At 32.1% G+C, this 22,138-nt stretch overlaps 2 protein-coding genes and 1 pseudogene across 2 annotated transcripts; all 3 read right to left on the bottom strand.

The window, feature by feature from the left end:
* Window positions 1-14,351: 14,351 nt before the first annotated feature.
* Window positions 14,352-14,991, bottom strand: LOC112011318 (uncharacterized; annotated as a pseudogene).
* A 1,862-nt stretch (window positions 14,992-16,853) lies between these two features.
* LOC112014153 (uncharacterized) lies at window positions 16,854-17,537 on the bottom strand. Its single transcript, XM_024046533.2, has one exon. It carries the CDS (start codon window positions 17,535-17,537, stop codon window positions 16,953-16,955), a length of 585 nt encoding a protein of 194 aa, XP_023902301.2. The 3' UTR covers window positions 16,854-16,952.
* Window positions 17,538-18,526: 989 nt separating this feature from the next.
* On the bottom strand, window positions 18,527-19,378 carry LOC112011319 (uncharacterized). The gene has a single exon (XM_024043689.2). It carries the CDS (start codon window positions 19,311-19,313, stop codon window positions 18,630-18,632), a length of 684 nt encoding a protein of 227 aa, XP_023899457.1. The 5' UTR covers window positions 19,314-19,378; the 3' UTR covers window positions 18,527-18,629.
* Between the last annotated feature and the right edge of the window lie 2,760 nt (window positions 19,379-22,138).

Here is a 22,138-nt window from a genome sequence, read left to right as displayed (position 1 = left end):
TTTTTTTTTTCCTTCTCATTTTATGTTGTTGAATTATGTTTCGCGTTTTGATTTGACATTTACTAACACAGAAAATTATTATCCTCTGAACCTTAGAGGCTATGATTCCAAAGAAAAATTTTCACCTGGGAGAATAGAAATGCCATTTTCTTTTGGGTCCAACTACAGGTAGCTACAAAGAAACAGATATATGCCAATTTTGCTAAGCCTCCATTTTTGAGTCTTATAATTTCCCACATTTTCTTTGGTTCCTAGCACAAATTTTATATTTACACATCACAGTGCCAATGTTCTAATTTGTTATTAGTAAGAAAATTGTAGAAAATAACATTCATGTGAGTTTTTATTTTATTTTATTTTATTTATTTATTTAAAATCTATTTTTCTTTTGAATGTCTTTTTAGCTAGATTCTCTGCAACCAAACAGAGCAAAAAAAAAAAAAAAAAAAATTTGGTGCAAAACTTTTGATTCAATCGAATTTTGTCTTTTTTTTTTGGGTGAAAGGGGGGGGGGGGGTGCTGTATTCATTTATTTATTGAAAGTCTCAAAATGGATCGGTTTTGTTAAATCATATGCTCTAAAAACTATTCCTTAATTCGGGCTTCAACATATAAGCTGATTGTAGGACATGTTATGTTAGAGCTGGTGCTACTATTAATCGTATTCGCACCATTGTTTGAGTGGAAGCAACAATATTGTAATCAACTTGAAGTAAGTCTAACCATATCCCAGAAACATAAATATATATTTGAAAGAGAGTAATATGCGAAAGAAAATGTGAGGTTGAAATAGAAGGGTTATTTTACTTTTACAGTATTGCACAAATAATTTATTTGTTTGTGGAATATTAGAAGTTGTTCATGAATGTGGAGGTGAACTTCCAGATATATGTGCACTCATTGGAATGCAATTTAGATAATGATATTTAACATTACCGATAAGAGTAGGTAAGGGAGAATTTTTAATTTTGAAATCACTAAATGGATCCTGGAAATCATTTTTTTTTTTGCTGAATAGAAAACAAAAGAGTTTGCTCTCTGATTTTAGCACTCATTTAATAAGGAATCATGAATTTAAAAGAATGCTTAAAACTGGTGTGCAGATATTCTTATGTAATATTCAAGGTGAAAATCTGCTTTGGTATTTTGTTCAACTAGAAAGGGAGCACAAGAAGCAGCACAGTTCCTCTCTCAAATAGCAATGACCTTTGGTCTTTCGAATTCGTTCATTAAAGCAACGAACAACATGAAACGCTTAAGGAAAGAGCACTATCATGCAGTGACAAACAAATGCAATCTTATATAATTTTTGGTGCTATAGAGCAAATGTATTCTGCAATAGAATACTCTTGGACTCATCACCTATACTTATGATTTTGAGTTGTTCCTTAAGTCAAGTTGATGTCAAGTGCACTACGATTTAGTAGAGTGCGTGTTTGTAGTTTGTTTCCTGCTGTCTTGATTGATAATTATAGCTCTTAAATAAAGCTCATTCTTTATTCTCTCTATCCTATTTTCGTATGTCTTTATTTTCGTATGTCTTTTATAGCTTCATTTACCTTTTTTATTTTAATTAAAAAAATATAACTATAATGGTTTAAACAAATGATAGATGGGAAGGGATTAGATCTCTTCCTAATGAATAATCCAATTTCTTTCAACTTTTATTTAGATGTAAAATATGTGGTACTTAAAATCATATCCATTAAAATTTGAGATTAATATTTTTTTAAGCACAAAAAAAGAAACTTAGGGGTGTAATGAAAAAATTATTTCACTCACAAATGCATAATACACCAACATGACTCTCTACTCATTTTCTTTGGTATTGTTCATTAAAAAAAAAAAAAAAAGGCACGTAGCGAAAAAACAAAAGGTGTTATCATGCATAAAAAAAATAGTGCTCCCACTAAAATTAAAAGATGATTTTCCCATGCTTGGCTCCAAAATCCTAATGAGTTTTGGTAAATTTTTTTTAAACCTTGTTCTTTTCACTTCTTTAACTGTTTTATTAGTTTCAAGCGGTATTAGTAATTTAGGCTCCGCTTGGGAGTTCATAATGGAATGGAATAGAATGGAATGAGATGATCATAAGGGAATGAAAAGGAATGGAATTGAATGAAATGTATTTAAGTAAGGGAAAAGAATGGAATGGAATGAAATTAAGTAACCTTGTTTGGATGTTTTAAAATAAAGGAATGGAAATGAATGAAAATGAATGGAATGTAAGTAATCCTGTTTGGAAGCAACATGGAGGGAATGGAATAGAATCATTTTATGACAATATTACTATTAAACCCCTGTTTTAAAATAAAAGGGTTGAATATATAGGGGTATTTTGAGAGTTTTAGTAAAAAAATCATTAAATCTAATTCCATTCCCTCTCATTCCTCCCAATTTCGGAGGGAATGAAAATTTGAGGTTTCAAGGGAATAGAAAGGAACGAGTGTTCCCTTCTACCCATTCCATTCCCTCCCACTTAAACTCCCAAACAAGGGAATTGACTTTCCATTCCCTCTATTAAAACTCCAAAACAAGAGAAGGGAAGAATATTCTAAAATTATTTTTTTTTATTCCTTTCCATTTCATTCCATTCCTTCCTCCTAACTCCGCTTGGGAGTTCATAAGGGAATGGAATAGAATGGAATGAGATGATCATAAGAGAATGGAAATGAATGGAATGGAATGGAATTAAGTAAACTTAATTGGACGTTTTAAAATAAAGGAATGGAAAGGAATGAAAATGAATGGAATGTAAGTAATCCTGTTTGGGAGCAACATGGAGAGAATGGAACGAAATCATTTTATGACAATATTACTATTAGACCCCTATTTTAAAATAAAGAGTTGAATATATAAGGGTATTTTGGGAGTTTTAGTAAAAAAATCATTAAATCTAATTCTATTCCCTCACATTCCTCTCAATTTCAAGGGGAATGAAAATTTGAGGTTTTAAGGGAATAGAGAGGAATAAGTGTTCCCTCCTACTCATTCCATTTCCTCCCACTTAAACTCCCAAACAAGGGAATGAACTTTCCATTCCCTCCATTAAAACTCCCAAACAAGGGAATGGAAGAATATTCTAAAATTATTCTTTTTATTCCTTTCCATTCCATTCCATTCATTCCTCCCAAGCGGAGCCTTAGTATTCACCAAATTTGATGATTTTAGTTTTATAGTTAGCGGATGAGTTTGTTGAAAGATGGCTCTTTAGCTTGCACCATCAACAAGAATGAAAAAGAAAGTGGAAAGATACTCAACAATATCTGGAAATGAGGATTGAGAAATGCAGTAGCAGCGTGTAAATGAAAAACAAGTTTTGGATCATGGCGCATTGATAGTGTGATTTTTTTAAATGTAATTTTTAGCAAATTTTACTACTTTTAAGATTTGGGCCCTTTGTTACAGAAAATTTGGCTTTAAAACACGCCTCCTATAATAAGAGATGGTGTATACATATATATTGAAAGTTTAAAATATTATGACAAAATATTATGATATTCTACTTTGAAAAAAAAAAAAAATACACATTAATTTATTGTTTTTAAATTTTCCACACAATCTTTTACAATGTTCTCAATGGTTCTTTTCAAGGGTTTGAAAATCCCAAAAATAATGGGATGAATGGATTGATTGCCTACCTTAAAAGTATGGTGCAATTTGAACCCAACTAGCATATGTGATGCTCAAGGTAAAAAGTTTGGATTAATCACAACTTAATTTATTTTTAATTTTTTTAAGTTATTATAATTTGTTCAAAAATATCATTCATATTATATATATCATTATTTTATTTATTGAATTAAAAATGTTCAATATTTCTTAAAAATAAATTGGATGTAAATTGTATTTCCAATATTTCAATATGCTTCAAATTTATAGTATCTTTAAGACAAAATGATTATGAGAAGTTTGAATCTGAATTCAAATGTGTCTGTGTGTGTGGCTAAATTAATTTGGATTCAAATATAACTTTATCCTAATGTGATTTTTTAAATATTTTTTTAAAGAATATCCAAATGTGATTTAATTGAACTTTCTAAAAATAAGGAAATATGATGTGGATAGTAAAAGTGAAATAACAAACTGGTGAAGGTCTTTTGGTTTTTTTTCTTCTTTCTAAATACCTTTATAATATTAAAAAAAAATTCACCATTGGCATAGAATGGTGCTTATTTATATCCTAAGTTTTGATTTCATAATTTTGTTAAAGAATTTTTAAAAAGTTAGAACTGCCTTTCTAAATTAAAATAAAGCACTCTCCACAACGGGTTAGCAAAACATCTATCTATCCGTTCCAAAATCAAATTTGCTAGCTGCCTCTTATTTGTCCAGGTATATTTGGGTCCAGCAAACCCCAAATCCACAAAATTACAAGAGTCCAGAATAGCTTTAAAGTCTAACGCCCTATTAATATTTATATGATTACCCCCAAATTTATCCTCACCACACAAGACTTCATTAAAATCACCAATCATTAGCCAGGGCAGTGTGTGCAAGTGACCAACTTCTTCAATGTTAGACCACAAAATACGTCTTTCAACAATACGAGGACTCGCATAAATAGCAGTAAATAACCAAGAAAGGTTCGAGGCATTTTTAATCACAAAAAATATGTAGGATGTGTTGAAAAATTATTAATGTATTAAACAATAAATAAAAATAAATAAAAAAGAGTCAGAAGAAAAGAATGTCGGTCTAGCATCAGTATAAATAGAAAAAGAAAGCATAACAAACCCTGAAATCTGTTTGCATATTCTCTTTTCTCAGTAAAAAAATAAAAAGTCTGGACGAAAATCAAAAGCTTCCAAACCTTAGCTGTTCAGCGATGTCGGGCGATGGAGGATTTTCGTTGAAGATCGCCGCGTGTGGGTGCTTGATTGACGCATCACGTTACAAGTCAGAGTGGTATGTGATTAAAGTCCCCGATCCAGATTGCCGTCCTCTTCTTCTTCTAGGGTCAAGAAAAAGAAAAAGGAATGAAAAAGTGAGGACAACGATAAGCACGAAGCTTCTCGGTCCGATTTCAGTAACCGAGTCTGCTCCATTGTACATTTGCAAGAGTCATCTAGCCATAGCCTCCAATCTGTATTGTTTTGGAGGCCTAGACAGCGATAGAGATGCTCATGAAACGGTGTGGCGGCTAGACCTAGACTTTGACTCGTGGTGATTGGAACTCTGTTCCTCCCATGATCTTTTATAAAAGATGGGATCTGGTCCTTCACAACAAGTTATATGTGTTGGGTGGTTTCTTTCCGCAAAAATCAAAAGAATGGAAAGCTTTGCCCTATCTTCCCTTTGGAATTTACTCCGTTCCTGCCATTGCCGTACCTCTCCATGCTAAATATCTATGAAGTGATGAGTGGATCTTGGACTATATTTGGGTCTGGGCCTTTTTCTGGGCACCGCTGCATCGATGATTCTATTCCTTTGACGGGAAGAGTTGTTATGGTTGGTAATACTCTCTACTGGCCTTCTCTTCAAGATCTTCAAGAAGATGAGATTTGCACTATATATGCTTACAATGTGGATTGTTAAACCATGGCTTTTTCAGTGCTCGCTCAATCCTTGATGATACTGATACAGCTGAACATCTGTATTTTACTTCCTAGTTCCTAGGCCCTTCACACTTTAGGATAGGATTTTTTTTATGAAAATTGTAATCATTATGGAGGAATACTGAATGGACACCAACATACTTGTTGGTAACTAGAAAACTTTGAGAGGTAAAGATTGTTATTTGTCACAATTAGTAAGAGCCTGAGAGGTTTTATAGCCTCTGGAGTGGCACTTAAAGCACGCTTCATGTTTTTCAGCCCTACTTGTTGTAATCGCAGAATATGTTTAGCTATTCTTTTTCAACATGTTTCAGCGCGATTAAGAGATGGTGGGTTACACAAGTGAAATTGTTTGTATAGATTAGCCTAACTAACAATGGATGAACATGTAGCTCGATTGGTTGGCACCTTGGAAAAATCAAGAGTTGCGATCCGGTATACAAGGCTTGTGGCATAAAAAATAGGTCTTATAATAGCTAGTTCCACCAATCTAATTTATACCAACTATTTTCTTTATAGGGTAGTCTTAAATCTTTGTTACACGTATGGTGGATCATTTCTATTCGTATAACCTCTCTAATATTCAAAAGTACGTACCTTTAAAACTTCCTAATGTACTTAAACTTAGTTAACACTTACAGTTGCTATGTTTAAAGACATTGCATACTCTAAGAGGTAATTCATTCCTTTGATTTATCTCAAAATTTTGGTTATCTGCTGTACGCATAAGGATGCACTTATGGTATTAGTTGAAGCATTTAATTCATTAGATGTTTATATTATGCAGATATCCTAGTAGCACTACATATGTTTTAGACTTACTCCTCTATAAACTAAGGGACAAACCATAAGACGTAAAACAATAAAATTCAGAAATTGGATTCTGAGGGACTTGATTTAATTTACTTTAGCCAAGACAATGATTTCAAGTAAAATATATGCTTTGTGTTTGTACTTTTCATCCTGTAGATTGTTTTTCCAAAAAAATTGACATCATGATTCTGTAGCATCCCTTGATATCATAGGCTAAAAGCCTTGTAGATCACTGGAATTTCTGATTCTTTCAATTGAGAGAAATTGGGTTCATATTACCCCCCTCCACTGGTTGTAAGGTGGAAAAAAAGGTTTGATATCATAAACAACTTGAATGGTAGCGGTTGAATTATTAAAATTATTTCGATTCATGTTGGCCACAGCATCATTTGATAGAAAATTTGAATGTTATATGAAGGACCAACCTTCATCAGATGCTTCCATCTTAACTCGCCTACTCATATAGATGCAGTTCAGACTTAATGCATTGACCTCGATAACAATTAAGTAGACATATTGTGATGAACATGCTATAATTTTAGTTCTTAAGTTTCACTGGTACATTTCTACTTTGAATAAGCTTTAGTGAACAAATTAGCTGGATTGGTGGTCATCCTCATCAGATCTTGTTTAGAGAGCCTCATCAGAACTTGTTTAGAGGGAAATCAAAGAATCTTCTCCATTTGTAATTTTATATCAATTTTTTTGCAACCCAAATTTTCCTCTTTTTTTTTTTTTTTTTTTGAAGTAGTCCATGTGATTCTCTTGAAAAGAAGCCTTGAGGTACGGAAAATGAGTAATAAATATAGGGGTATCACACACATTCCAAATGAATAAGTGAGTCACATGACATTATAACATGCTAAATACACAATAATATAAACAATATATAACATACCCTAATAAAAGACTAGTCTTATCTACCTAGAAAAAAATAAAATAAATAAAAGACTTGTCTTGTTTACTTTTTCGGTACATCAATAGTTGGGGGTGGGGGGGAATTAAGCCCTGGATCTTTCCATTGGAAAGACCAGGATGTTCCAACCAGAGAACCATAACTTTATTTTACTTCCTAGACCCTTCACACTTTAGGATAGGATTTGTCATGACATTGTAATATATATTTTTTTTTGATAGGTGTCATGACTACATTGTAATCATTATGGAGGAATATTGAATGGACACCAACATACTTGTTGATAACATGATTGATTAGGGTTGCATTTGGGATAGCTTATATTGGACAACTTCTTTTATCATTTAGCTTATTTTTGGTACTATTCATGGATCCTATTGCACTTTTTGGTACTATTCGTGAGTCTCACTGTATTATTTTAGTTAACTTTTAGCTTTATCTACAGTACTTTCAGTAAAATGTTTTCAGTTTTAGCTAAATAAGCTGTTCCTGAACTAACCCTAAGATAGATAAATTGAGTATCTTCTAGTCCTCTCCTAAGCAAATAACTAGGGTTTATGGTGTTACAGGATTAAATATATATATAGAGGTACCACATGAGAACATGAAGATCGGTTGAGAATTAACAAACCAAGCAATAATGAAGGGGTTTTTTTTTTCCTTGAATTAAAAAAAAAAAAAATTGAGATCTAGTGTAGATCTAAAATGAATTGCCCAAAAGATGTATCTATAAAGCAAATTGATGCTTACAAAGGTTCTAAGAATAAAATGAGATCACAGTGAAAGGAAGATAATAAGATTGAATTGAATTGAAGATGTTATTCTTAAATTTTTTATTTTATTTTATTTTATTTTGATGCTTCTTTTTCTCATTTTATTTTCTATTTCTCTCCTGAAAAAAGTGATTACTCTCTCTCTCTCTCTCTCTCTCTCTCTCTCTCTCTCTCTCTCTCTCTCTCTCTCTCTCTCTCTATATATATATATATATATATATTTATTCTTTTTTGCAACTTTACTTTAGATTGATGAATCATTGTATTTTTTTTAATATAATACTATTTTAGGTTAATATGATTTGGTAGTGTGTTTGATTTTTTAAGTTTTCTGTCACAAATCCTCTCTTTTCCTCTTTTAGCTTTTGTTTGATTTTTTTTTTTTTTTGACATAATACTAGTCATTTTGGAAGTGAGATTTTGAATTTATATCAAAATACAATGTTGCCGATGTATTTGAATATGTCTATCAACTATTAAAATTAAATCGCTCAAGATGAATATGTATAGACAATATTTTTATTTTTCATTGATTTATTATTTAGTTATAACATCAAAATTAAAGTAAATGAATATGTAAAGCTAAAACTGCCTAAGATGAATTTAAAAAACCAATATATTTTTATATTTAATATTGTCAAAAAATTAAAAGTAAAAAATAAATAATAAAAAGAATAATGATGTGGCCATTGATGTGATGGCTGAGAAAGCTCAACAGGAGTGTAGTAACAAAAATGCGATATGAAGATCTAGTTAAAGACAATTAAATCTTAATAAATAAAAGTATATGTAGTCCAAAAAAAAAAAATTCATGTTCTTTTTATTTTTTATACATATTATTTTCTTTCATTTTGATAGGTGAAGTGTTCAATTTTAAATATAATAATAATTTTAAATATAATTTTTCTTACGATACGAAAAATTATAAATATAATAATCTCTTTTTAAGAGAATGAAAATTTTGAATAATATATTTGAAACTCAACAGTTTAATTGTACAAGAAAAACAAATTAGGAAAATATAATGCATGATAACATAATTTATCAAAATATGGACCGCCAAAAAGATGATTAATATCAATAAAAAAAATCCAAATAATAAAATGATGATATATTTTTTGAGATAGATAAATGAAAAATAATTTTAGAAATTGTTTAAGTTTTTGGGAGAACAAATTATTTTTCACAAAATTTATAGAACAAATTATATATTATACCATAACTAAAATATAATTATCTATTCCTACACATCACGTAAGTCTACGACTAGTAGTTTTATATTATTGGACATCACTTGGAAGGACTGCATAGCTTATTGTTGGGTTCCCTATCAAATTTGCTAAAATTAGTTGGAGTATTTGTATTCATATGGTATAGAACTCGTTAAAAGCATGATTTCAGATTACAAACTCATGTTATAAATAAATTACGTCATAGAATTTTACATACCAGTTTGAATATTATACATCCAAACCTTTAAAAGGTTGAATATCTCTATAATGTGAAGGAAATATGGCTTATTTCATGTTATACGTAAAATATGCCTTAAAAACACCATTTCAGTTATGCATAATAGACATCCAAACCTTCAGACATCTAAGGTTAATTTGGATATCTCTAAGGTAGGAATGTCTTATTTGAAAATGTTACACAAAATTCTTGTCTCAAAAACACGTTTTTAGTTCTACATATCATTTTGCATATTAGATATCCAAATTTTTAAAGACTTGGATATCGCTGAGGTAGGAATGACTTCTTTGAATAGTATTCATGTTACACAAAAATCGTTTCTTATATAGGAACATGATGTTAGTTATATATATCAATTTGAATATCAGACATCTAAAGGTTTGGGTATCTCTCTATTTTTTTTTTTTTATTTAAAATTTTTATGAACGGTTTGGATATCTCTATTATGTGAAGGAATATGATGTATTTCATGTTATACCAAAATCGTGTCTTAGAAAAACAATTTTAGTTATTTCATGTTTGCATATTAGACATTTGGATATCTCTAAGGTAGGAGTTGTTTCTTTGAATAGCATTCATGTTACACAAAAATCGTGTCTTAGGAACATGATTTTAGTTATCCATATCAATTTGAAAATCAAACATCCAAACCTTTTAATCTCTAAAATGAAGGAATATGGTTTATTTCATGTTATACAAAAATTGTGTCTTAGAAACAAAATTGTGTCTGACATCCAAATTTCTAATAGTATTATTGTTATACAAAAATAGATACCCAAACCTTTGGATGTCTGATAATCAAATAGAGATACCCAAAAATCATGATTTTTGGAACACGATTTCAGTTATACAAATCAATTTGGATGTCTCCAAGGAAACACAAGTCTAGTCTAACATCCAAACTTAAATCTTGTAAATTATAGATATCCATTGTGGATGCTTGGGAGAAAGATAGGTTGAAGGTAGAAGATTGTTTCATAAGCCATGGATAATCTATATATTTTTCGGCATTCGATTTCCCATTAAAAAAACCAAGATAACCCAATACCCAAATGTCTATAGTCAATTTTCTGAGTCCATTTCCCTTGCATTGCAAGCTTGGTTGGATCATAACCTATTGAAGAGTTCAGTTGGGCCCTTCGGGGAAGGAGAAGGTTGTGTCTCTAGTTGAGCCCACCTCTTCCATTGCCACTGAAGCCTCTCTTGACCGTATATCACCATCATTGCCAATGCTCTTCAAGTCCTAATATAGGACATAATCTATTATTTAATTTTGTATTTATTTAATTCTGGTATTTTTATGTAAAATTCGTTATTTTATGTTTAGGTTGTTTATTTCCTTATTTTTAGGTGCTTTTAATGTTTTTTAGGTCAAATTTGGTTCCTGTTATGGTTAGGTAATACTTAGGAGTTATTTTAAAATATATTTTCTTGTCTATCAAGTTTTATGGAGCCTTTAAATAGGCCTCTTAATTTTGTAAACGTTTTTTGAACATTTATTCAATCAATAAAATTTAAACTTTTGTCTTTTTATTTTATAGTAGATTCCAGACTCTTTCTCCTTGTAGATTCAAGGACTCTTATGAATTCAAAGACACTTTTGGATTCAAAGAGCCCTCGTGGATTCAAGGAACTTTCATAGATTCGAGGTTATTTTCATAAGCAAATGTGTTTTGTTTATTATTTTCTAAAAATAGGCGTGTTCTGTTTCTTGACACTTCCACATCCCGCATTAGTTGGTATTAGAGCCTTGAATTATCCTGGTCTTGTGGCTAACATATGAGACGGTAGCAATTCCGGTGATCGAAAACTTAGCAAGTATTACGTGACGTACAACTAGCACTTACAAATATCTTTGCAAGGATGTTGTCGTTGGAGCATGGAAATAATAGAGGTAACTGTCTCAGAGACATAACTCATGGGCAATCTATTGGTAAGCAAATTTCATATAGACCTTATAAAAGAAATTTTAAGTTTTAATGATTATTTTTATAAAAAAGATTTTCTTTATTTGTTTCTTGATCTAGAGAATTTATTTGACTTTGAGAATATTTATTATGAGAGAAAAGTTAAACTTGTTTGTATAAACTTAGTGGGTATACCGTTAGTGGGAATGAATACAGTTTGATAGGATTAGACAAGGTAAAGACAAAATTCGTTCATGGCCAAGGATAAAAAAAATATACTTGCTATCAACTTTTATCCTTTGGATTGTGAAGAACGTTTGTCATATGCAAAACAAGATTATTATTGGCCAAAAAGTTCATATTTGAATTATTTTGAAGAGCCAAATATTCCATCATTAAAGGAAGGATAGCATGTTGAAGAAAATATTGTTTTTGAAGATTATGTAGAAGTCAAAAAACAAAATATAGAAAACTTTGAAGAAATTAATTGTGAAGGCTTGTTATGGAAGAAGATCCTAAAATCAAGATTATTGTGGAGAGTAATGAAGATCCAATTATAGAGAAAGATCTTGAAGTCGAGAAAGTAGAGACCATTGAGGAAGAAATTGAATATGAAAGTTTCAAGAATCTTAATGAAATCAAATCATGTGATTGTCAATCTCAAGATTCTTTTATTTTGGTGGTAAACAATACACCAAAGTTAATTGAGTTTATTGGGGTTGATAGATTTGATTTAATTGTCAATTCTTATTTGCTAAATCTCTACAATTACATGAAGTCCAAGAAAAAAGAAATTCAAGTTGATTTGTTTATTCCATTGATGAGTTGCAAGTATGGAAAGATCATCAAGGGGCTCAAGCATTTAGAGTATTTGTTTATTTGGAGTAGAAAATTTCAAATTTCAAAGATGAATTCGAGGACGAGTTTGTTTCAAGTGAAGGGATCTGATGTAGGACATAATCTATTATTTAATTTTTGGTTTTTTAATGTTAAATTCTTTATTTTAGGTTTAGGTTATTTTTTTCCCTTGTTTTTAGGTGCTTTTAATGTTTTTTAGGTCAAATTTGGTTTGTGTTATGGTTAGGTATTAATTAGGAGTTATTTTAAAATATATTTTCTTGTCTGTCATGTTTTATGGAGCCCTTAAATAGTAGGGATGACAATTTTTCCCCACCCCACTTAACCCGCCCCTCTCCACTTTGCCCTGCGTGGGTTTTCCCCACTACCCACCCCTACCCCGTAGATTTTAGCCCCACACAAAGGGGCGGGGTGGGGATGGGTTTAAACTTTTAGACCCACCCCGCCCCTCCCCATCCCCGCCCCGCCTCGTCCTGCGTTGCTAAATGTTATAATTGTAAATTTTTCATATCCTAAAACCCTACTATTTAAACAAATATATTAATATTGACTTATTTTATTTTACCCAATGTGGTTCTCTGCCATTATTTTGTTATGTGTTATACTATGAGATTTTTTTTATTTTTTATTTTTATGATTGTCTTGTTAAACACTTGGATATATTATTCAATTTTTTCTAAAAATTGATTTGATTTGATGGGTGAATTTAGTTATAATTTCAAGTATATTTTTATTAATGAAAAAAAGGTTTCATTAAAAAAATTGTGCTAGTTGTAGGACAAGTTAACAAAAAATAGAGTTTTACGAGGTGGGGCGAGGCTTCGTGAGGCCCTAAGGGGTGAGGGATGGGGTGAGAAAGTTTTCCTCATCAGGTGGGACGGTGCAGGGATGGGGCAAGACAAAACCATGCGGGGCAAGGACGAAGACCCTATTCTTCAGCCCTGCCCCTCCCCATTGCCATCCCTATTAAATAGGTCTCTAAGTCTATAAACATTTTTTTGAATATTTATTCAATCAATAAAATTTAGACTTTTGTCTTTCTATTTTTTACTGGATTCCAAACCCTTTCTCCTCGTGGATTCAAGGACCATTGTGGATTTAAAGAACTCTCATGAACTCGAGATTATTTTCAAAAGCAAATATGTTTTGTTTATTGTTTTTTAGAAGTAAACATAATCTGCTTCTTAACGCTTCCACATCCTGCATTAAGAACACAGCCAACCCTTTAGAGAAAGTGTGAACTTAGAATTTGAAATCAAAGTATTTGACTATGTAATTGGCTAAATCTTGGATAATAAAAAGAATACTTGGAATTAAAATGGCTCATTGAATCAATTTTTTAATGTTTTCTTTTTTCACTTGGCCGTTGTGTGTACTATTTGTGTAAGTGGGTGTGTGAAACTAATACTGTCCACACTAAGGGTCCGTTTGAATATAGCTGAAAACCGATAATTGAAAACTGAAAATAATGTAGCAAAATAATTTTTAAATGTGTGAATAGTACCGTAAGACCTATTTTTAATGAAAAAGTTGTTGAAAAGTAAGTTTGTGGGTCTTGTGAATAATGCACGAGACCCACTGATGTGCTCAAAAATGGTTGAAAAGTCAAATATTATAGCTATAGTATTTGAACAGTAGCCGTAACAGTAAAATTTTGGACCTGAAATGCATGCCAAAAAATAAAAAAAAAAGCTAAAAGCGCAAACGCCCAATGTGGATGCGCAAACCAAACGCACACTAAGTAAACTTGCACTTCGGGTACATATGATGACAGTACAGTCAGCCATTAATCATGCTTTAGCCTCAAGGCAAAGCTCCGGCAATGATGCCTTAACATGTAAATACCAGAATCCTAAATTACACCGTACTATCTGAGTCTAGATATTTACTACTTAATATAAGGTAATAGATTAGCCTAAATATAGATTTATATCTTGCATATGTACTTGCAAATTTGTTTATTATAAAATGTTATTAAAGGCAGTCATCAGAGTACAAAGAATACAACTATAATTTATTCATTTTAATTCGGTAAGCTCTTAAACATAACCCTTACTTAATTGCCATACTTGGCCTTGTAGTCACTGCTGATCAACAGCCTTCCCAAGCAGCTCAACATAGTAATTAGCAAGTAACCAGTCCTCAATTTCTTGTTCAAATCGGCCACAAATCCATTTCTAAGACCATTTAAATAGTCCAAAAACCGAGCTGTAACATCGTACCCTTGGTCCCATCTATCAACTTTACCTGGCTGCACCCAATGGCTAGGCACATACCCTGACTTCAACCTCACAAAATCTGGAATTCCTTCAATCAATCCTCCTGGAGGACTTTGTCCATTACCATTCCACTGCCATATATGCGTCATTTCATGAATCTCGTTGTTGACAGCATATGCGACTCCATCAATGTCCTCAATGAACAAGCTCACTTTTGCTAAGTTTTTTCTATCTGCATTAGTTTTTGCCGGAAGATTTCCCATGTGAAATTTGTAGCGTTTTTCAGTGTTTGCTTGCTGTATGCATGTAGACCCTATTTCGTTATTGAAGCGTGACCCACCTGTAGTGTTTGCGGCGGTGTCGGTAACATCGTAATAAACTGCATGGATTCCTTGAACGGCTGTTAGAGTTATAACAAAAGAGAGGAGAAGAAACTTGTGGTGAACCATGTCTATATAGTCCTTCCTTTCTTTCTTTTAGTTGGTTTTGAATAAGAAATATGGTGGTGCTCTTCGTAGCAACTTGTAAGGTGATTCATGCACTCAAATAATTATAAATGGTCATGGAAGTTCTCGTAGTTTGTTTCTGACTGTCCAACCTATTAATTTGCCTTATATTTTATTAGTGGCAGGATAATTATCCCAATGTATTGCACGATAATTTGTATAAATAAATAAGTTTGGTCGGATGCTTTTTTATTAAAATTTTTCAGAAATTATGTTATTTGACAAAAAAGGCCAAGGGGTAGAGATATATAAGTGTGTTTGTGTTTGTGTTTGTGTAAACTGAAAAAGAAAAGAAGAGAAAAGAGAGGGCTATAGCCAGCCAAAGAGAGTATGGGAGTGAGATGTACGTGTGGAGCAAGTGGGGACTAGGGGTAGGTTGGGGATCACATATGGGTCTAAAAATTCAGAATTCTAACTAACTAACTAACTATATATATATATATATATATAAAACTTTATTAACTAAAGAAAAAAAAAAAATTTATACAAAAGAATATGCGTCACTCTTGATAGCAAACTCAAAGCAAGAGGAACAATTATTCATATCAAGAGAGCCAAAAACATTACACTTAAGAGACCATTAGGCTAAAGTATGGACTGCTACGTTAGCAGGCCTAGATGCCCAAACAATTAAAACATTACACTTAATTTTAGGGTGTATAATTTTTAAGCAACTTGCAATCTTATTCTCATATTAATTACAAACCCTCGCTAAATGCGCATTTAGTCGTGATTTAGAACATAGGTGCTTCCTCAATTTTATTTCCTCTGGTTACATTTTCATAAGGCTGACCCCTTTTTTTTTTTTTTTTTTTTTTTTTTTTTTTTTTTTTTTATTTTATTTCCTCTTTTTACATTTTCAAAAGGCCGACCTTTTTTTTTTGTTTTTTTTTTAGTATTCATTACCAAAAAAAAAAAAAACTGAGTCTATAATGGCATTCATGAAACGCCACAAGAAGTCCTCAATTTATTTATTTTTTGGTTGGGCTTTATTTTACTGGACCTATAGTGGCGTTTTAAAATGCCACTATAGGCCTTTGAAGAGATATTTTTTAAAAAGTTTTATTTTATTTTATATATTTTTTTTTTCCGTTCTCAATAGATTAGGCTAATTTGGATAATTAGGATAATTAGAAATGCAGTGGTCTCTAGAAGATATTTAGGATAATTTCTTGGTGAAGTTCCTAATTTTTATCTATCTGTTTTGAAATTGGGAGTACGTAGTTGATTGATTTTTTTTCAAATTAATATAATTTGGATTTTTTTTTTTTTTAAACGATGTGGACATCTGTGGTGGATAACTTAACGTCTTTGCTTTGAGTAATGATAAAAAGACAATGCATGTATGAACATTTGAAAGTGCTGTCTTGACTAATATTTGTGGAAAAATCGAAAGGTCCAACGGTAGGGTTTGTGTTCGTGGTTGTGATTCTTGAATCAATATGTGAAAAACGAAGCATTAAAGGTAGAAATTCTTGTTGCTGGCATTCATTGAAGATTAGACACAATTAAAGATCGAAACTCTGTGTTCGTAGTTCTAGTAATGCCTATATGCAATAAAATTTGGATACTGTATAAAACTATGAACTTCTAAACAAATTAGCTACTGTCCAGATTGTTTAGACTTTCAAGTTTGATCTCCAAGTTGCACGAGAATTTAATTCTTTTCTTTTCTTTTTTAAGTTGTAATTAAGGAAGGTTGCATATGTGCTTAGTTATATTGTCTTAAGAAGCTGCATGCATATGCATACTTCAAATTTCCAACTGGGCAAGCTGATAACATCCAATAAAAAGAAAGTAGAAAGAGAAAAAAAAAAATCTGACAACAACCAATAAATAATAATCTCAGCACATTTATTTATTTCATGAATTAACTGCATGACAGTATGATACAACATTTTATTCATGTAAATTAGCTTTTAATCAGCACTCTTATTTTGCATACTGGGCTTTGTAGTCACTCCAGAGCTGATCAACAGTCTTCCCTAGCAGTTCAACAAAGAAATTAACATTATAACCATCCCTCAATTTCTTATTCAATTCAGCCACAAACCCATCGCTAAGACTATTGCAATAGTCCAAAAATCGAGCTGTAACATCATAGCCTTGGTCCCAGCTATTTCCTTGCCCAGGCTGCACCCAATGGCTTGGCGCATACCCTGCCTTCAACCTCACATAATCAGCAATTCCTTCAATCAATCCTCCCGGAGTGTTTTGTCCATTACCATTCCACTGCCATATGTGTGTGCTTTCATGGTATAACACTCCGGTGATTTCGGTTTTCACGTCGCCAGAGAAGCCATTGATGTACCTTGCACTAACATGAATCTCGTTGTTGCTAGCATATGCAACTCCATCCATGTCATCGATGAACAAGCTCACTTTGGGCACGTTCTTTCTGTCCGCATCAGTGCTTTGTTTGAAGAGACTCCATATGAAATCTGTGGCAGAAATCAGTGTTTGCTTACTGTAGTCAGAAAAAAAAAAAAAAAAAAAAAAAAAAAAACCCAAACCCATGGGGCTCTCTCTCATTCTCATGTGGGTAATAGTTTTGGTTGAATGATTTGGGTGTAATTTTATGACTTGCAAAATAGGTCTTTGGGAATGGGTGGAAAGAAAAGGAAGAAGAAGATGGGAAGAAAATGAAGAAAGAGATGGGTAGAAGACGTAGGAAAAAGAGGAAGAAGAAGATAAGAAGAAGAGGAAGCGTCAGAATGTGTGTGGCTGTGGGCAAAAAATTAAAAAACTTAAAAATACTGTTATTGTTAAGAAAAAGTAAAAAATTTACAACTTAAAAAAAAAAAAAAATCACATATACATATATCAAACATATTTTTTACATTTGTTTTTATAATATTTTTTAAATCACAATTTTTATATTATTTTGAACAACAATATTTGAACATTGCTAGCAAACAGACCCTTGCCTTGCTTAATGATAAAAAGACAATGCATGTATGAACATTTGAAAGTGCTGTCTTCTGAGTCAAAAAAAGAAAAAAGAAAAAAAGAAAGTGCTGTCTTCACTGATATTTGTGGAAAAATCAAAAGGTCCAACGGTAGGGTCTATGTTCGTGGTCTTAATTCTTGAATCAATATGTGAAAAACGAAGCTTTTTTTGTTTTTTTTGGAAAAGAAAAACGAAGCATTAAAGGTGGAAACTCTTGCTGCTCGCATTGATTGAAGATTAGACACAATTAAAGATCGAAACTCTCTGTTCGTGGTTCTAGTAATGCCATATGCTATAAAATTAGGATACATAATTAAACTATGAAAACCTCAACAGATTGTTTAGACTTACAAGTTTTAAGTTACAAACAGATTAGCCCAAAACTAAGATCCCCAAGTTGCATGAGGATTTTTTTCTTTCTTTTTTAAATTGTAAAAAAGGTTGCATATGTGCTTGGTTGTATATTGTCTTCAAATTTCAAACTGGGAAAGCTGAAAACAACAATTAAAAAGAAAGTAGAAAGAGAAAAAAAAAAAAAAATCTGATAAACAACCAATAAATAATAATCTCAGCACATTTATTTATCTCATGAATTAAGTAATTGCATGATAGTATGATACAACATTTTATTTATATAAATTAGCTCTTAATCAGCACTCTTATTTTGCATACTGGGCTTTGTAGTCACTCCAGAGCTGATCAACAGTCTTCCCTAGCAGTTCAACAAAGAAATTAGCACTATAACCATCCTTCAATTTCTTATTCAATTCAGCCACGAACCCATCACTAAGACTATTGCAATAGTCCAAAAATCGAGCCGTAACAGCATAGCCTTCATCCCAGCTATTTCCTTGCCCAGGCTGCTCCCAATGGCTAGGCGCATACCCTGCCTTCAACCTCACATAATCAGCAATTCCTTCAATCAATCCTACTGGAGTGTTTTGTCCATTACCATTCCACTGCCATATGTGTGTGCTTTCATGGTATAACACTCCAGTGATTTCGGTTTTCACGTCGCCAGAGAAGCCATTGATGTACCTTGCACTAACATGAATCTTGTTGTTCCTAGCATATGCAACTCCATCCATGTCATCGATGAACAAGCTCACTTTGGGCACGTTCTTTCTGTCCGCATCAGTGCTTTGTTTGAAGAGACTCCATATGAAATCTGTGGCAGAAATCAGTGTTTGCTTACTGTAGTCAGACCCAATCTCATTGTTGAAACGAACTCCACCAGGAGTATTCCCAGCGTTGTTGGTGACTTCATATTCAACAGCATGGATGCCATGAATGGCTAAGACAAGGGTTACTAGGAAAGAAACGAAAAACATTTGATTAGCCATGGTTGTTTCTAGTTCTTTTACTAGGTTTTGTACAACTAATGCAATGGTGCTCTATCATTTATATAGGGAGTGAGATTTTTTAGCAATTTGCAACGTGGGCCTCGCATTAATTGCAAAATAGCGAGGGCATTTAATCATGATTGAACGTGGATACTTCCTCGATTTTATCTCCTCTGTTTACATTTTCATAAGGATGACCTTTCTTTTGTACTCGTACTATATTTTTCTTTTTTTCTTTTTTTTTTCTTTTTTTTCTTTTTAGGAACTTGTACTCGTACTATCCAAGCTGCAAATTTCACTCCAAAAAAGAGAACATTGACTTTGACCAATTGAGTCGAAAAAGCATTGACTTCTGACCATGAAGCCTATACTTTGCGGTAGCAAACCGCAACCCATGTGTCTTGAAGAGATTTTTTAATTTTTTATTTCCTTTCTCAATAATAGTTTAGGCTATTTTGAATAAGGAGGATAATTAGAAATGCAGTAATCTCTAGAAGACGTTTAGGATAATTTCTTAGTCGGAGTTCCTAACTTTGTATCTATCTGTTTTGAAATTAGGAGTAGTTGATTGGTTTTTTTTTTTCCCCCCAAAAAAATTAATATATATATATATATATATTATAATTCAGTTGTTACAATAAGTTATGAAATGAGATTTACACATTNTAAGTTATGAAATGAGATTACACATTGATCTCTATTAAAAGATGTCAGATAAACCACTGCATACTCTTGGTGCGATAATTATTTTATAAATATAAGTGCTTGTGAGGTGTGAGGGCAAGAGGGTTTAAATCTCTAGGAAAGATTATTCTTGATCCATCATCGAATGCTAAAAACTTATATCACAATGATATTGTTTGCCTCTCTTATGAGTAGAATGAAGATTCAAATATTTCATCTCTCCACTAGTTACAACAACAATTTATTTAGAAATAAATATTGATAACATGAAAAAATTCTATTCGTATTTCAAATTGAATGAATAGTATAGTAGAAACCGATAATAATCATAACAATTTAAGAGCATCTTAATTTAGGACCTTAATTTCGTATAGTACTTTCTAGTTTTCTCGCAAACCTTTCATCATATATATTTCATTCTAGAACCGTTCACTTTTCTTTAAGAAAAACTAATCGGAGTAAAAAGCTATAACAATTTCTACAAACCATTTTTGTTTGGACATACGCGTACAATTTTAGTTTTGAATTGAAGGTCGGTTGAACTGGTGGTTCAAACTTCAAACTATAATAATGAAAAATGAAATGGTGGTACAGTAGTGGGTTTCATGGGTCCGTTTGATAGCACTTATTGTTGCTGAAAGTTGATAAAAACTGATTGTTGCTGAAAACACTGTAGCAAAATAATTTTTAAATGTGTAAATAGTATCGTGGGACCCACTTTAATATTAAATATTACGTGAACAGTGCTCATAACAGTATGTGAACAGTGCATAAACAGTAAATTTTGTCCCCAAAATGTCAACAATTGCGGCAAAAAAAAAAAAAAAAAAAAAGAAAAAAAAAGAAAAAAAGAAAACGCGGGAAGCAAAACGCGCCATGACTATCCATTTATCCAACCCAACCCATAAGTTTGTATCCAAACCCAACCCATAAGTTTCCTTCTTTTTCACCTCTTATTTGTTTTGACGAGGACTGATAACTAGTCGTCTTTAATTGGCATTTTTTTCCTTTTCTTTTTGGATAGGATCTTTAATTGGCATTTGGAATAGTGGCATGTCTAGATTAATATTTGCAACAAAGTCAATTACCAAAGTCATAATCTAAAACCCAATGATTAAAAACTTGGTATATCTGTCACAGAAAACCTGCCCAATTTAGGTGACTTGTGGTTGTGGACGAATTGCTGAATAAGACGCCAGGTTAACCTTCTAGACACCAGGTTAGAACGTTCTAGACTTCTAGCCTAGATCATGATCAACGAATTTAACATAAGAGTAATGCTGGAGAAATAAACTTTTTTACAAAAATTTTTACAAGCCGCTGATGTGATTATTGGTAAATGAAAAATTAATGTTAATGGTGGGCCTATATGAAAACCAATAAGAAGTTAGCCACATCAACAGTTTGTAAAAATATTGTAAAATAGTTTGTGGTTGTAATATTACTCTTAACATAATCTAAAGCTTCTACCAGGTATTTTGAAAACTCTTAATTTTATTAAGAGTAATATAAAATGCATGATGGGTTTCTATATACAAAACATGTGTAAAGCGGATTGGGATCTCCTCAAAATTTTAAATTAACTCTAGCATACAGTTTAATTCTAATAATTCATGGTTATATGGATGATTTTAGATTTCGTCACATCAATATTTTAAATGGAAACTAAAGTAATACCATTCAATGGTTATTTAAATTTTGATTATGTGTTAAAATCCCATATATCTATTTAATTATGAATGGTTAGGATGTTTAAAAAGTTTAGAGGGACAAAATTGGAAAATGCCCTGTTTGGGCAAAAATAGCAGTATTGTGCCATTTTCTCCAAACTAAATAGGGAAATGCACCTGTTTTGTAACTCGACAAATGGGAAATCAAGTTATATTGAAAAACTCGATTATTCAATAGGCGAGTTATGTGTGAACTTTGTGCCACGCGGCCAAAACAGAAGTGGCTTCTTCCAATTATGTATGCACACATAACTCGGTAACTTGTAAATCGAGTTTTCTGAACCTGTTGCCATTTCAAACCCCAACGTCTCAAAAACTGTTCACTCTCATACAGTCATACTCTCCCTCGCTCTGCCATCACTCTCTCCTGAACTCTGCCTCAACGTCTCCCTCTCCGTTAGTCTCACTACC

Source organism: Quercus suber, unplaced genomic scaffold (genome assembly GCF_002906115.3).
Source record: "Quercus suber isolate HL8 unplaced genomic scaffold, Cork oak 2.0 scaffold_145, whole genome shotgun sequence".
NCBI lineage: Eukaryota > Viridiplantae > Streptophyta > Magnoliopsida > Fagales > Fagaceae > Quercus > Quercus suber.
This window is presented reverse-complemented; position numbering and strand designations above follow the sequence as displayed.